Genomic DNA, 17,414 nt, shown 5'->3' with positions numbered 1-17,414 from the left:
CCCGCGCTCCACTACTGGCGGCCCGGGTTCAGATCCCGGGCACGCACCGACGCAACGCTTCTCCAGCCATGCTGAGGCCACGTCCCACATACAGCAACTAGAAGGATGTGCAGCTAGGACATACAACTATCTACTGGGCCTTTGGGGAAAAAAAGGAGGAGGATTGGCAGTGGATGTTCCTCACAAAAAATAAAAAATGAAAAAATAAAAAATAAATAACAAAAATCCCAGGCCAGAGGGCTAATGGCTAGAGTTACCAGAGCCCAGGCAAAGGCCCGGAGCTGCTCAGGGCAGGACTTCCGGCCAGCCGAAGTCCATGGGGACCCATGCCATGGGTCCATGGGGGGTGGGGGGGTTACTCAAGCTGCCCTGGGACACCGCTAGGGACAGAATAGCCTTGGAGTGGGGACTGATGTTCCCACGGTGAGGGGTGAGGCCGCTGGGGCTTCAAGCTGAGACGGCAGCTTTATTACTGTTACTGGGACCCACCATCTCCTTTCTCTCTTTCTATCTTCTCATTCTCTCTCTCTTTCTTTAAAATCATCATCCTGCTGAGGCCCAGTATATATACCTATTACATATGTGGATGGATGATATTTCTTGATGTTTTTGTTATTTTTCTCCTTATGTTTTTCCTTTTCCTTTTTCGCAGTTCAAACAAATAATTAAGCTTCGTTTTCCTTGTCTTGGGAGAAGTTAGCAGCAGGGTGGAAAGCAAAACATTGCCAGCAAAATGTTTCCCTCTTAGCCTTTTGTTTTCAATGATTTAAACCCAGGGCAGAAAATAGGATTTGCAGGCAGAAGCCCAGTGCTGTGAAAGCACAAGAGGGAGAGAGGCCTCCCCCTCCTCATAAAGAAAGCAGTTCTTCAGGGCTGGAGGAGAAGAGAGGGAGGGGTTTTGTCCTGCAAGCTGTCTCCCAGGCCACACTCTGAGAAGACGGCAAGACCCTGCAGAGGCACAATCTCGAAAAAGGTCCCTGAGTTGCAAACGTAGCACAGAAGCCCCAGGGATGCTGAGTCTGAAGGAGCCACTGGGACGGGCGGGCAAAAGGGACATCTCCGCGGTAATCCATGTGGCCCTATGACAGATGACCCGCAAGAGCCATCCCCATGCCTCCATGCCTCACAAGACACAGTGTTAACACAGCCTACTGGGTATGTGTTGGGGGCAGCATCCCCAACAAGGAGAGGGGTTAGGGTTAGAGTTTAAGATGATAATGAACCAGGCCCTGCTCCCTCCTTAGCTTTGGAGTTCATTGACAGAGAGACACAAGAGTCAGATAGACAGAGATACAAATGGTTTTATTCCTGATAAAACTGGATTCCACACTGTGCCTAGCCAGAGGCAGGGCTGTTTCTTCTTTGCCATGCCAATCCTAGACCTTCAGCAGGAGCAGAGAAAAGCCCTTATATCCTGCAGGTGGCTAGCCTGGAATGGGATTATTTTTAATTTTTTTAGCATAAGTATATGGGATGCTTATATTTGTCCCAAGTATTGCAATATTTGGGACATATTTATACTAAAAATATTCATTGTTTTTCTGAAATTCAAATTTAACTGCACCCTGTATTTTATCTCGTAAGCCTGGCTGTCACAGCCAGAGTGTGCATTGCTTGGGGAGGCAGGGGGAGAGGGGAGGTGGTGGAGGACTCAGGACATGCCCTGGAGGGCAAGCTGGGAATCCGGAAATCAACAGCGGAGGTGCTGGGTGAGTGAGGGTGAAGGTGGCAGGTGGGGCGGTGTAGGGGGGATGGTGGGTGTGTGACTGGCATGGAGAACACAGACGCTGTAGTGAGCCTGAGGTGCACTTTCATAGTAACAAGTCAAACTGGGCTGGGCAAGCCAGGAGGCAGGACCAGAACGGAAGTCTAGGTCCAGGTAATCAGATGTGAGCAAAATCAGAAGGAACAATCAGAGGGCATGTGTTACAGACTAGATGAATTCTGGGAAGATGTGGCTCCCACGCACTCCCCCCTTGATTGCTCCCAGCGTTGTCCTCCCTGCTCTGCCCAGCTCTGAATGCATCTGGCACTTCCAGGCCTCCGTGCTTCTCAGAGAAGGCCCTTTCCTCCTCTTTGCCCAGGCAAACTCTCTTTTCACCCTTCCAAAATCTGTTTTTTTCCTCTGGAACCTTCCCCCTAACTCTTCAGTTATCAATTAACTTCTTCTGGGATCCATATTATTTTAAATATCTGTGGCATGTCATTACAATCATTTATTTACATTTATGTCGGCTCTCCCCATTCAACTGTGAGTCCTTTCAGGAGATAAAAGCTGTTTATGAAGCAATTAGATCCCATCTCCTACTCCTCAAAGCCAGGGCTGCCTGTGTCCCTCCCCAGTGAGGGAGACTTTTTCCTCTGATGAGAGTAAAACAGAACTCTGGGCCAGAGGACTCCAGGCACAGTTGGGAGGAAGCAGTACATGAGAACACGGATGAGCTATTCATCTCAGCCTTCTTTCCTCAGCTCCCAGAGCTCTGTCGGCTATACCTTATTCCTCAAGGCAAGAGACTGGAAGAGTCTGTAGGCATTCTGACAGGCCAAAGGGGTGCCAAGAGAAGTGCTGACACCAGGATTCCCAGATAGTCTCACACTGATGCCCAGAGCTGACAAAACCCCATCCACATGCTCAGAGCTTCTTGTCAGCTCTAGATTCCCCAACTTATAAATAGGAGCAGGCAACTAAGTATTATCTCTATCATAAAACACCGAGATGAAAAAAAGCAGAAAAATGTGACCAGGAGGAACAAAGCTTAGAAAGAAAACTTCAACATGACGACAACAATAAAAGCAGATCTTCTTAATATCCTCAGTGAGGTCAAAGATGCTGTATAAAAGGGGACAGGCAGACACAAAAAGAGCTCTTGGAAATTAACAATATGAAAACAGATATGAAATGAAAAACTCTAAATAGAAGATTGGAAGATAAAGTTGAAGAAATCCTCCCAAATTAGAGCAAAAGAAAAAATAAAGATGAAAATAAGAAAACATGTTCTTTTCTTCTGAGGTTCTAATCACATGTATATTGCAGCTTTTTAATGTATTCTGTATGTCTTTTATGCCATTTTTAAAAGTTTCTCTGTGTTTCAGTCTGGATATTTTCTTCTAACCTCTCTTAAGTCACTGATGCTTTCTTCAGCTGGGTCTGGTTTACGCTTAAACCAATCTATTGAGTGCCCCATTTTAGTTGTTGGATTTTACATCTTTAGGCTCTCCATTTCGTTATTTTGTTTGTTGGTGTTTTAGTTTCCAGTTCTCTGAGAAACTCTCAATTTTATCATTTATTCCTGTGAACATATTAAAGTTCAATCTAAAACTCAATCTGCAGCCTCCCGCACCTTCCCAGAGGTTGGGGGTGGGGCGTAGGGCTGAAAGTTCCAGTCCTCTGATCACATGGCTGGTTTTTCTGGTGACCAGTCCCCCTCCTGGAGCTATCTAGGGTCCTCACCAGGAGTCACCTCATTAGCATAACAAAGACACTCCTGTCACTTAGGAAATTCCAAGAGTTTTGAAGCTTTGTACCAGGAACCAGGGAGAACACCAGATATATATTTTTATTATACCACAGCCTTTAAGTATATTCTTTGCATATATATTTTGTAAAGTAGTTCTAACTGTTCTCAAGGAAGGATTAGTCAGAAATACCTAGTCCACTATAACTGGAAGCAAACTTTTCTTGATAGTCAAAAAATAATATTTAATGAAAAAAAACCAGCAAGAGGGATGAGAGAATAAGGGCACAGAAGACTGGAATAATAAAAAGTGACTAATACAGTAGGTCAAAAGAAGAGAAAGCATGAAGAGAAAACTGATTCTTTAAAAGGGGAAAGTGACAATGGCAGGAGAGTATATTTGAGGCAAAGATAAAACTTTCAATATTTTTTCAGTTCTGCACCTTGCAAACTTCACTTTCCTCTTTGATGAGGACTCTTTGATGTCTCATCTCCCTTTTCATTCCCTAGATCAGCACCGTCCAGTAGAATTTTCTGTAAAGATGGAAATGTTCTATATCTGCATAGTCCAATATGGTGTCCACTAGCCATGTGTGGCTATTTCAGACTTGCAATATGGCTGGTGTAACTGAGGAACCGAATTTTTTATTTTAATTGAGAATTAATTTAAATGTAAACAGCCACATGTGGCTGAATGACTGCCATATTGGACAGTCCAACCTTAGATGTTTCATTTCTTGGAGAAAGAGTAGAATCACCACCCGACCCAAAGTTCCCCTAGCATCCTTCCCAGTGGAACCCAGCATAGCGGGGGCTGGAACTCCAGACATGCAGGAGTGTGGCTAGTCTCTCCGAGGAGCTCAACCTAAGTAACCAAGCCTCCAAGCTCCAGGCAACGGGGTCTGTGTCTAAGTGTTACCACTCTCAATTATCTATGAAAACATGATTTTCTTTTTCCAAAAAAAGCTGTGGTAAGAGAAAGTACTAGAACAGTGCTATACAGAAGAGAGTTAATACCATCACAACATAGAGAAATGAAAATGTTCTATATCTTGATTGGGGTGTTATTACGTGAGTAGATCCATTTTTCAAAATTTTAGAGCTCAGATTTATGCATTTCAATGTATATAAAGTTTGTCTACAGCTGTAAACTGTAGCTTTTTAATTTTATTTTTGTGAGGAAGATCAGCCCTGAGCTAACATCCATGCTAATCCTCCTCTTTTTGCTGAAGAAGACTGCCCCTGAGCTAACATCCGTGCCCATCTTCCTCCACTTTATATGGGACGCGGCCACAGCATGGCTTGACAAGCAGTGCCTCGGTGTGGCACGCCCGGGATCCGAACCCGGGCCGCCAGCAGCGGAGCGCGCGCACTTAACCACTATGCCATGGGGCTGGCCTCTACGGCTGTAAACTATAAACAAATAAAAATAAAAATAACCCAGTGGGCAGAAGGTGGGGTGGGAGTTGTTGGGTATAGTTAAAGCAGTATAGTAACCACAGAATGTTGACAATTGTTGGAGCTGGGTAATGAATATACAGGATTCATCATATTATTCTGTTACTCTGTATGTGTTGAAAATTTCAAAATAAAAAGCCTTAAAAAATAAATTTCCTGGGCCGGCCCAGTGGCGTAGTGGTTAAGTTCATGTGCTCCACTCCAGCGGCCCGGGAATCATGGATTTGGATCCCAGGCGCAGACCTACACACTGCTCATCAAGGCAGGCTGTGGCGGCGTCCCACATAGAAAATAGAGGAAGATCGGCACAGATGTTAGCTCAGGAACAATCTTCCTCAATCAGAATGAGGAAAGATTGGCAACAGATGTTAGCTCAGGGCCAATCTTCCCACACACAAAAATAAATAAATTTCCTTAGACTTTACACGTATATTTAGAAAGTGGATCTTATTTTTAAGATCACACACTTTTTTTTTCTTATTTAATGGGTTGGGAAGGTGATATGTCCAAATATTAAGGAAAAATATAAAAATCTATAGTGTATTTTCATCCCTGTCCCCATCTACTCAGTTCTACCTGTTCATACCCCTTCAGAATTTCTATGCAAATATAATACACAATTGCATTTTCTCCTTTTTTTACTCCCAAAGTAGCATACTATTATTCTGCACTTTGCTTTATATTTAACAACATATTTTAGACATCTTTCTACATCAGCACATACAGAGGGCATTCATTTTTTTTTGTGTGTGTGAGGAAGATTGGCCCTGGGCTAATATCTGTGCCCATCTTCCTCTACTTTATATGGGACGCCACCACAGCATGGCTTGACAAGCGGTGCATCAGTGTGCACCTGAGTGAGATCCGAACCTGCAAACCCCGGGCCACCAAAGCAGAATGCATACACTTAACTGCTGTGCCACTGGGCCAGCCCCCAGAGGGCATTCATTTAGGCTGCATAGTATTACACTGTATGTATGCACTGAAGTTTAGTAAATCAGTCTCCCATTGCTATGCCTTTGGGTAGTTTCCAATCTTTTGCTATTACAAAAAAATGCTGCAATAAAAACTTGTTCCAATAGTTCTGTTTTTTTCTCTTTCTCTTCTCCTTCTGGTATTCCCATTACGAGTATGTTATACTTTTTGTAGTCATCCCACAGTCCTTGGATATTCTGTTCCGTTTGTTTTTCAATCTTTGTTCTCTTTGCTTTTCAGTTTTCAAGGATTCTATTGATACATCCTCTAGCTCGGAGATTCTTTCCTCAGCCAGGCCCAGTCTTCTAAGAAGCCCATCAAAGGCATTCTTCATGTCTATTTTAGTGTTTTTTATCTCTAGTATTTCTTTTGGGTTCTTTCTTAGGATTTCCATCTCTCTCCTTACCTCACCCATCTGTTCTTTCATGCTGTCTACTTTATCCATTAGAGCCCTTAATATATTAATCATGGTTGTTTTAAATTCCTGGTCTGATAATTCCAAAAGCCCTGCCACGTCCGGTTCTGATGCTTGCTGTGTTTTTGCCTTTTGGTATGCCTTGTCATTTTTTCTTGATAGCAGGACATGATATACTGGGTAAAAGGAACACGACGCTGTAAACAGGCCTTTAGCAATGTCATGACGAGGTGTAGGGGAGGGGAAGCATCCTATAGTTAGGTCTCAGTCTTTTAGGGAGCCTGTGCCTCTGGACTGTGAACTTCCCAAGCGCTTCTCAGCATTTCTTTCCCTCTTAGGTGGGACAGAATAGCTAGAGCTGGCTGCAGTTGGATATTTCCCTTCTCCTGGTCAGTTAGGCTCTGATAATACCCTAGCAGGTTAGGCTCTGGTTAACTAGTTTCCTCCGAGGGCAGGTCTTGTTAAGAACAGAGTGCTCTATGGTATTTTAGAATGGGTCCCCCACCGCCCCCAGGGATTTTCCTCTGATATTTACTGGGAGAACCTGGTAGGAGGTAAATTTCACAATATTGAGGGGGCCCATATGATTGGGTCCCCCTGGAGATTTTAACTCTCACAGTTGTCCACATGGAGCCTCCAGCAATTTGTCAATTATAGGTCAGCTTTCCCTACGTTGGAGTCTCCGCTCCTGCATTTGCCAGCCTGTCTCTCCAATCTTGGGAGCGGTGGTTTGCCCTGTGTCCTCTCTCTTTTATGGATCCAAAAAGAGTTGTTGATTTTTCAGTCTGTTCAGCTTTTTACTTCTTAGGACAGAGTGGCAACTTCCAAGCTTACATGCAGAACTGGAAACTGGAAGTGTTCCTAAAAACTTGTTCATCAATCACATATGTTTGTTTAATGGGTAAATTTCAGGAAAGTAAGCAAATATATTCACAGGATAAATCCCCAGAAGTGGATTGCTGGGTCAAAGGGTTTGTATAATTTTGTAATTTTAATAAATATTGCCAAATTGCCAGTGAACCAGTTTGCAGTAATTCCCACCAGCAATGTATAAGACCACACACACACAAATATTTTAAGGACACTTATGAATTCTGGCTTGGCTTATATAACTTTGTTTAGTGTGTTTACTAGGTATAATAAATCTGAAAGTCATTCAACTTATCAGGCAAAACTAATCAAGCCTGACACGAAAAAACAAGCTCTTTTCCTGCAACTTTCCTATTGAAATCACACCTACCCAGCTGTTTAGGAGCTTCACCCACCTATTGCAGAGAGCTAAGTTATACCTATCTTATGCTAATGAAGTTTCTGCAAGTTTAAGATTGGCAATATTAAAACCAGCAATATTGCTGGTTACTCAAAATTCAGTGATGTACAAAGTGGTGTTAATAGAAATAATCTGGTTTTAACTATCTCATTAACTCAAACCTGCTACTTTATTTTTTTAAAGGAAATTATATCTTCTGATATAACATAGTACCTTTAATTTTAACAGAATACCTGAAATTAGGGATGGATAAGTCTTTGAAATAAAGAGCAATCTGTACCAGTGAGATGTTAACATCAGGCATAATCCAATGACATAGCTCAGTGACTTAGAATGCTAGCCTTAGAGAAAGACTGAGTTCAAATCCTGCCTGGGCCACTTAGAGAATTCTTGGTAGGCTAAATTGCAAATTATTTAACTTCACAAGACCTCAATCCCTTCATAGACTGATGTGAAGAGTAAGTAAAATAACCTGATAAAGGTGCTTACCACACTGCTTGGAACGTGGTGATCATTGATAAATTGCCCCCCAAAGGAAAGTTCACACATTGCTTGTCATACTTGAGATTTTTTCATGAGAAATATTCTGATTTTTATTGGGATGCATGTCAAGAAAATTTTGTCTTCAGAAGATTTCTTGGAAATAACCAATTTGAAATGATTCTGTGTGTAAGTAATGGTATGGGTAAAGACAGAGTGAAAAGAACGTGGGCTTTGGCGTTGAACAGACCTGGTCTTGAATACTGCCTCTGACACTCAGCAGGAAGACACCTGGGCCAAGTAGCAATCTCTCAGAGTCTCCTTCCTTAGCTTTACAATGAGTATAACAATGCCTATTTTCCAGGGTTCCAGAGGATCAAATGAGATAATGCATGTAAAGGACGGTGCAAACCAGACACCCCATAAATGGGAACTGTCGTTAGTTATTAAAGTAATCATTCAATAGGATTCATTTAATAAGCATTTATGAATTGTCTATGTTATGACCAACACTGCTCTAGGGAAGCTGGTGGGAAAAAATGAAATGCAAATATTCTGTGTCTGTTAATAAAACATACATATGTTTCTAAACATATGCAGAATATATTTAACATACGTATATCTTACATAACCCATACAACTCTGATGAAGTTTGAAATGGGGATGAGATTCAGTGGAATGCCTCCTTATCTCTTTTTGTAAGAGCTCTAACTGTCCTATAAGCTTAGAGTGGCCAATTTCATTCTCATTGTTCAGGAATCAAAAGAAATGGGGATGTGTCTTATCATTTCACCACCATTATTATCATGCTCCACACACTCACCTCATGACTGACATAAGCATGACCAAGACACACACAACCAGAGACCAATATCGCTAATGTTTATCAGTGCAAAAGTTCTAATGAAATATTCATTAGAATCAGGCAGTATATTCAAAGAATTATATATTACAACCAAATAGAATGAATTCATAGAGTGTAAGTGTGGTTCATTGTTTGGAAATCTATTTTAAAAACTTACCAAATTAATATGACAAAGGAGAAAAATCATGATTAGCTCAATAGATGCTGAGATTCATTTGATAACTCAACATGCATTCCTGATCCAAAAAAATAAAAACCATAACTCTTAGCTAACTGGAATAGAGGCTCACTTCCTTAATGTACTGACCAAAAGCCAACATCAAGCTTCAAGTAAAAAAATAGGAAAAACATTCCTACTAGATACATATCTAGTATAATTCCTAATTCCTTGATATTATTATCAAGCAAAAAAATATGATTTCACATAGTTTTGGATGTTCAACTTAATACAGAATATTAAGAGAACATGAGAATGGGGCCAGCCCAGTGGCGCAAGCGGTTAAGTGTGCGCGCTCCGTGGCGGTGGCCAGGGGTTCGCCAGGTCGGATCCTGGGCGTGCACCAACGTACTGCTTGTCCAGCCATGCTGTGGTGGCGTCCCATATAAAGTGGAGGAAGATGGGCACGGATATTAGCTCAGGGCCAGTCTTCCTCAGAAAAAAGAGGAGGATTGGCATCAGATGTTAGCTCAGGGCTGATCTTCCTCACAAAAAAAAAAAAAGAGAGAGAACATGAGATGTATAAAAATTGAAAAGAGGCAAAATGATTTTTATTTGCAGGTGATGTGATTACATACTTGAAAACTCCCAAAGAAACAACCAGAAAACTATTAAAATTCATAAAATAATTTAACAAGGCACTGATTACAATATCTGTAATTAAAAATCAGTACATTCCCTCCATATAAACAATCAGAAAGGTAAAGACTTCACTCACAACAGCATTAACAGATGAAATACCTAGGAATAAACTCACCAAGAAATGGGCAAGATCTACCTGAAGAAAATTTTAAAATGCTACTGAAATACAAAAGAAACACTTGCATAAATGAATAGGAAGATTCAAAATTATAAAGATGTAATTCTCCCTAAATTAATCTATACTCAATATGATTTCAATCAAAATGCCAACTCTTTTGGGGAATGGTACAGAACGTCATAAAATTATTCAAAATGCAACTTGAATAATAAATATGTGAGAATACTTAGGAAAAACCTGAAACAGCAGAAGGAGACTAGTCCTACCAGTTATTAAATTATAAATCTACTGTTAATTAAAACAGCTTGATAATGGCACAGAAATAGAAATATCAGTGAAATAGAATATAGAAAAATGTACCCAGATACACATCTAGTATAAATGTAATATATTAAAATGACATTTCAAGCCAGTGGGGAAAAAGAAGGATGATCCCAAATTGTTGCAACAACTTGCTAATTATTTGTGGGAAAATGGGATTCTTACATCATTCTTTACAATGAATTATAGATGGAGCAGAAATTCAAATATTAAAATATAATAAATTACTAGAAGAAAAACATTTGAATGTTTTTAGAATCTGAAAGTAGTTAAGGCCTTTCTAAGCCTGATGTAAAATGTAGAAGTCACAAAGAAAAAACCCAGATAAATCTGGCTTCATAACAGATTAAAATTTACTGTACTACAAAAATAAACGAATAAACAAATGACAAACTAGGAAAAACCTACAATACTTAGTACACATGAAGAATTAATTTCCTAAATAGACAATAAATTCCCACAAAATCCTAATAAAAAGAATCTACGAAACAAATAGCAAAGGACATAAGCAAGTAGCTTAATAAAAAAAGAAATATAAAGTTGCTCAAGTCTTCAAAAATTACAAACAAAACTAGATACTATTTTTTCACAGACAAGATTAGTAAAAATGAACAAATCTTACTACTAATAAGAATGATATTATTATTAAAAAGTGAATGAATAAATGCTGATAAGCATCTGGGGAAACAGGTATTCTTCTATACTGCTGGGAGAATGTAAAATAGTGCAGCCTGCCTGAAGAGCAATTTGACAATGTTTACCTAAACTTAAAATGTACGGTTTGGCAAATCAATTTCTAGAAATACGTCCTATGGATATATTCACACATGTAAGCAAAGATCTATGTACAGAGAACTTTTTTCAGAATTTTTTGCAATCACAAAAATCTGAAGCCAACAAAGTAACTGGAAAATGCAAAATTGTGGTAAACCCATTCATTGCGATTGGATACTATTCAATCACAGAAAAAAAAAAAACAGGGAGGTACAGCTATAAGTATTGATGTAAGAAGAATCTTAACAATACTGAATCTGGTTAAGTAAATAAAAGCAAGATGCTAAAGAGTATGTATGCATGATCTAATTTCTCGGAAAAAAATGTACAAGAAACTCTTACCAGTGTTACCTCCGGGGAGTGGGGTCACTGGGGCCCGGGGTGGGATAACTTTTTTACTTCATATCCCTCTGCGTGGATTGAAGCTTTCTAAATAGGCATGAATTACTTAACATAACTTTTCTTTCCTCTAATATTTGAAACATCTGCAGTGGCTCTGCGACAGCAGCGTTTACGTCACAAAACCATCCGCTCCACTGTCTGCCCTCCATTCGAGCAGGTCTCGCCATGTTCCGCCCGTACTCCGCTGTCTGTATCTTTGCTCCGGGCATGCTCGCTCTTTTTCTTTGCACGTCTAAATCTTGTCCATTCTCCAAGGACCAGCTCAAAGGCCAACAATTCCATGAGGACTTTTCAAACTGCTCAAAACAACACTGCTCTTTTCCTTCTCAGTATTCCCACAGTACTTAAACTGCAGCACGCTGGGTTTTTTTTTTTTTTCTTTTTGCACCACACTATTTGTATTCAATTATTTAAATTAATTAATTTAATTTGCAACACTGTTTTGCATTTAACTTACTCTCTAATGTATTTCTTCCGATTTTTTATTCTCGATTTTTTCCAATTTTTTCAGTATCTTAGGAGAAAGCATGCTTAAATTTATTTTGTCCTCCTCACTCCACATTACAATGTGAGGCATAGCATTCAATAAAAATACTTTTAAATCAATTATATGTGACAGTTCCTTCACTATCTACATATTATTTTAAAAAAACAGATCCTTGTCATTTATAATCCTAGTTCCTAAGTCATATTTTCTTCATTTTGGGATGTGCAGATGGTATAAAATCCACTTTTTAGAGTAAATTCACATTTTGTATATCTGAAATTTCCCATTCAAGGAAGTCCTAAAAAAATTGAGATCTGATTTATTCACAATTCTGATAGCAAGCAGAACACTTATTTAAATTAGCTAACAGCTTCCTACCTATCATCCCCATATAGAAAAACAAAACAAAAAAACAACATAAGCTCTTAAAAACAACATTTCTGTAGCATGAGCATAAGAATATTAAATCCTGATTAAAGAAGAGAAATAGATATAACATTGTAATATCAATCAATTTTATCCAGTGTAAGAAAAATTTTAAGCTTTATTTTGATAAAACATTTCAGATTCCCTCATATCACAGCATATCAATAGCAAAATGTACATATACTGATTTTATTCTACATGTCAAGGCCCAAATTCCCAATCCTAGGTAAGCCAGCCGCAAAATACAAGTGCTGATAATTTAACAACAGGTAGCATTTTAAACAAAAATAAGTAAGTTTTCAGCACTAAAGTGAAATGAGGCTTTAATCAAAAAGAGACTTAATTCCACAGGGTATCGTTTTTCAACAGTAATTATTTCAATCAAGTCTATGATTCCACGCTCAAGTGACAGTGTTACATTTGAAGCAAACAAGAAAGGGCAATCAAGCCTTAAGTGGTATATTACAGTATGTACTATATTTTTCGACAATCTGTAACTGCATTCTATTCCTTGACTTGTTCAGGAGTCTAATGAAACAAGAATTAGAGAGAAGAGCTCTGACTCCACTTTGAGGAACAAAATGTCATTGCTCTGTCCTGGCGCAAAGGTACATTATGACATAGGTGGTCTTTAATCAACTCCCCACAATAATTGATTCACCAAAAGCTACTTCCTTCAGCTATAACTTTGACTGAGGAACACACAAATTCTAACAGAAGAAAATTCTGTACTTCCAGTTTTAAAAAGCTGATATATCTGAGCATACACATTTAAGTTTTTACAACTTCATGACTTCAGAGAAGTTCTGATTTCAGAAGTATCATTTCATGGACCCAGCATCAAATATTTACACAATACATGTTTCATACAATATAGTTTTAGAAACTGTAAGTAGCACAAAGTAATCACAAAATTTTGATCATATTCAAGTTTCCAGTGATCTTAAAAGCGACAAACTATAACTGTTTTTGGTCAGCTGAGATATCCAGTTATATGGTTATTATCTAGAAAATCCTAAAGTTATATGAAAAAATTAGTCAAAGAAAATCTGTAACTTTGATCATTTCCAACCTTGTAAATATGCATAGGTAAAAATAAAATAAAAGGGCTCATCTGGCATCTGAGTCATTAACTGAAAGAGCTCTACAACCCTCCCTAAGCCACTATTTGGAAGCTATTTTAGGTTTTACATAATTTCCACAGTCTTAATACCACTATCTTTATTCAGATAAAAGAAATGACCTTTTGAAGTCATCAGCATCAGAAATGGCACTTATGGACAGGAATGACAACTAGAAGCTAGGGGAGAAATGGATCTTAGCACAATTTCTCTCCAAGCATGAGAAATGTTATAATCAAGTACAATAGAAGCAATAGGTTAGAAACCTTGGGAAGCTCAAATTTCTTTAGTTATTTTTGTTTTACTAAACAATCTGAAGTAAGCATTATATTCACTTTAAAAACAAAACAAGGAAAATAAAAACTAAAACAAGAAAAACGCAGCATGGAGCATTTCAGTGGGAGTCACCAAATCGCTTGGGCACTGTGTCTCACCTTTCTGTTCTCCACTCGGTTACAAAAAACCAAAAACAAACCTCCAAAGTAGTCATCCGGAGAACACTGTGGGGTTTGCATAGGATTTTTTCTAATTTCCCATCTACCCAGACCCTGAAATTTAAATAAATGTTTCAATGAAAACTTGGCCCGATTGGCATGGAGTCTGACCACTCTGTAACCTAGGCTGACAGTGGGGGAGGACAGCTAAAAACCACCAGCTGCTGTCAGGTTCTTCAATGTGTCCTGTTTTTTATTATTTTTATTTTTTTAATATGAAAAGACAACAGCTCCAGCTGGAAATTCAAACAATTCAGGAATATGCTGAAAAAAATATTTATCATAGTCCTTAAGATTTTCAAGTAAATGCTCCCAAATCAAATATTATAAAGCTGCTAATTAGCAGCTGAAAATCATTAGCCATTCAAATTACATTAGAAATGTTTGCTGCACTGTTTTTATGAAAGCTTCCTCTTGTATTCTATAAGGATCAGAGTGTTTGAGTCCACACTAGCTACTCTCAAGAAGCAATTCTGTTGACTGAAATTTACCCTAAAACCAATTTTCTCAACTCCTCCTTCCTTGTCCCCAAATTGTTCAATCACATTTTAAGGTGAAGTATATTAAGCATTTTAAGGAAGTATATAAAGCAGGGTGTTTTATACGGCATTGTCTCCTTTAAGAAACCTAACATTTTAGTGAACTAGGAAACGTTTCACAACATACTTAAACTCTATGTATTTATAGATATTATTTTTCTCTGCTGCATAATATATACTGTGAGAAAGTGTGTTTTGACTCAAAGGATAAGCTGAAATGCTGTAATGTGATAATATATTCATTAGAGAATGAGCATGATTTAAAAGAAAAGCATATTATATATTTTACTAATTCCAATGTTATTGTTATTTAGGGTTAATTTAACATCTTTTTCTTTCTCCTTTTGATTTTGCATTTCTAACTGAGAGGGCATCTTTTATTTTTAAGCTGTGTTTGAGACTATAAAGAATATGCTAATACAACTTAATATAAATATAAATAATATATAAGCAACATATACGTATACATATAAACAGACCCAAGCATCAGACCACTGACGTTGTACTTTCAGGATTCACACGAATAAGTCTAGATGCATTCCTCAGGTCCTGGAGTTGCTTGGCGGGTTTCCCCACACCTTCTTCAAACCTTTTCTCCACCACAGGGAGGACTGTTTCATATAGGAAGGATGCATTCTGTCTGATAAAGGCCTTCTTCTCTGGATCCTGCTCACACCGAAGACTATAATCCACATGCTGAACAGCAACCAAAATGATTTCCACCAGGCTCTCCAAAAGTACCATGTGCAGCTCTGGGAAATACAGCTTCAGTGCTTCTTCCAAGAAGCCCATGGTCTGCTTGGTAAAGGCCACCACTGTGTAACTGAGGTTCACCCAGCAGTCATCCCCTGTGTACTGCTCGAAGTTACTCACCCCACAACTCTTCATCTCCTCTTTGAGTTTACCCAGGGCCTCTGGAGTCATCAAGTTCATCCTCCTCCACATCTCCTCCGAGTTGCGATGTTTAGTGGCTTCAATTATGATCTCTTTGTAACTGTGCAAGGCACCTTGGATGTCTTTCACCAGAAGGGCGTGGATGATGAAGGTAAGGTCTAGTCCGATGTCACCCAGTTGCTGACAATGCTCCTTTGCCACTTTTACACACTCGGCTGCTGTAGAGAGGCTCTCCTTACTGTCAAACACCTGCTTGCTAAAAGCATCCACAAACATGCCCATGGCTGATCTCGCCCAGACCACAAAGGCAGAGTAGCAGCCGCTGTCAGTGCCTGAAAAATCTGTCTCAAATTCCCTTGCAGTCTCAAGAAGGCTGGTAAAGAAGACATGGCATAGCTTATGAATGTACAGTAAAGTGGCACCTTCAATGCGAAGCTGACGGATGGCAGTGTGCACAGCTGCTGCCCTGTTTCTCAAGAAGAGCTCACAAGCCTTCGTGCACTGGCCAAGCCGGATTAGTTGAGAAACTGCCCTGCGAGTAGCCTTGGGACCACCTCTCAGGGAACGATCTGGGGAGAGTTCAAAAACCAACACCTCAGTGAGCTGTCGGACACGCTCATCCACTTTGGCCCTTAGTTCTTTTACAGGAGGTGGACTGGGCTTATCTTCCAGGTAATGGTTCAATTTATCCAGCAGGTCAACGGCCCCTTCAAAGTCCCTCTGGGCAATACAAACATCCAGGTCTTCAGGCAACTCCTGGATCCATTCCATTGAGAGGTCCACCTTCTCTTCCTCTACCTCAGGAATAGCTGGTTCGTCGTCGTCTTCATCCTCAAATGGGTTACTGGCCTTGGAAGTCACTTGGGGTGGCCCTCGAGGGGCCGCTGCCTCCTCCTGCTCCCTTCGTCTCTTTTCACCGAGGGCCCTCTTCGTTTCCTCCAGCACTTCCAGCCACTCCCGTTTAATTTTAGCATTTTCTGCCTGAAAAATACGGCTCTCGGGAAACATCAGCAGCTTGAACATGTCCTTCATGGGCGGGTTGTCCTTGACATTGACCACAGCCAAACCATCTAGAGGATAGAGAGCGTCGTAGCGATACATCCCCCGCCGCTGTGGCAGCCAGGTGGCCACCAGCAAACAGTCGTTCATGAGAAAGCCGTGCACCCGCTGCACTTGGGCCATGTGGTCCGCGTCGTATTCCACCAAGTCCCCGTTGTACACCAGGTACTGTCCCGGCGTCTCTAGCAGGTGCCTGCAGCCTTCCACCTTCTCCAGCAGAGTGGTGAGAGTGCGCTGCTTTCCTTCCTCGCCCGACCCGGAGCTGTCGCGGGAGGCGCCCCCGGGGGTGGGAAAGAAGCTAGCCTGGCCGCGGAAGTGGTCTCGGCCGGCCGGGCCGCCCCCTGCCTCCTCCCCTCCGGAGGCCGCGGCGGCCCCAGCGGCGGCGGCAGCTGGCAGCAGGGTGAGCGGGATGCTCTCCAGGCTGCTCTTCTGCTCCGTCAGCAGGTGGCTGAGCTGATACATCTCGCTCTCCAGGTAGGAGATCTCGCGGGCCGTCTCGATGAACTGCCGGTAGTTCTGGTAGACGTTGCGCTTCAGGTTCTGCGCCGTCTCCTCCGCCAGCGCCTGGATGCGCTGCCGGTGCTCCTGCAGGTCCCGGTCCCCGTCCGACTGCTGCGAGAGCTGCTTCACGTACAGCCGCGCCTCAAAGCCCCCCGACTCCAGCTGTCGCCGCAGGCGGCTCGCCCCACTGTCCGACATCGCCATCGCCATTTCCGTCCGGGCCCCACGCAGTCACTGTCACTATCGCTGCTGACGGTGCCGCCGCTGTCGAGACCCACCCAAACCCCGCCGAGCTCCAGGGCTGAGGAACAGATGGGAGACAGACAAGTACGCCTGCGCTCGAGTCTGAGCGTTAGACACTGCGCCTGCGCGAGGGGCCGGGCGCAGACAATGCGTCTGCGCAGGAACGCCATTGGCCTAGAGCGCGTGCGCCGGGGGAGTATTGCGGAAGTGAGTAGAGGGAAAGGCAAAGAGACGTAGGTAGTGCGCATGGGCCGAGCG

The 17,414-nt window shown here is 41.2% G+C and overlaps 1 protein-coding gene across 1 annotated transcript; it reads right to left on the bottom strand.

Moving 5' to 3' along the window:
* Positions 1–12,403: 12,403 nt before the first annotated feature.
* EXOC8 (exocyst complex component 8) lies at positions 12,404–17,381 on the bottom strand. Its single transcript, XM_058543025.1, has one exon. The coding sequence runs from the start codon at positions 17,121–17,123 to the stop codon at positions 14,946–14,948; it is 2,178 nt and encodes a 725-aa protein (XP_058399008.1). The 5' UTR covers positions 17,124–17,381; the 3' UTR covers positions 12,404–14,945.
* Positions 17,382–17,414: the final 33 nt, after the last annotated feature.

Source organism: Diceros bicornis, chromosome 6 (genome assembly GCF_020826845.1).
Source record: "Diceros bicornis minor isolate mBicDic1 chromosome 6, mDicBic1.mat.cur, whole genome shotgun sequence".
NCBI lineage: Eukaryota > Metazoa > Chordata > Mammalia > Perissodactyla > Rhinocerotidae > Diceros > Diceros bicornis.
Note: the sequence above shows the minus strand (reverse complement) of the source record. Positions and strands in the feature narration are given on the sequence as shown.

Coding starts and splice junctions, on each gene's coding strand:
- EXOC8 (XM_058543025.1), bottom strand. CDS start 17,123: ATGGCGATGGCGATGTCGGACAGTGGGGCGAGCCGCCTGCGGCGACAG.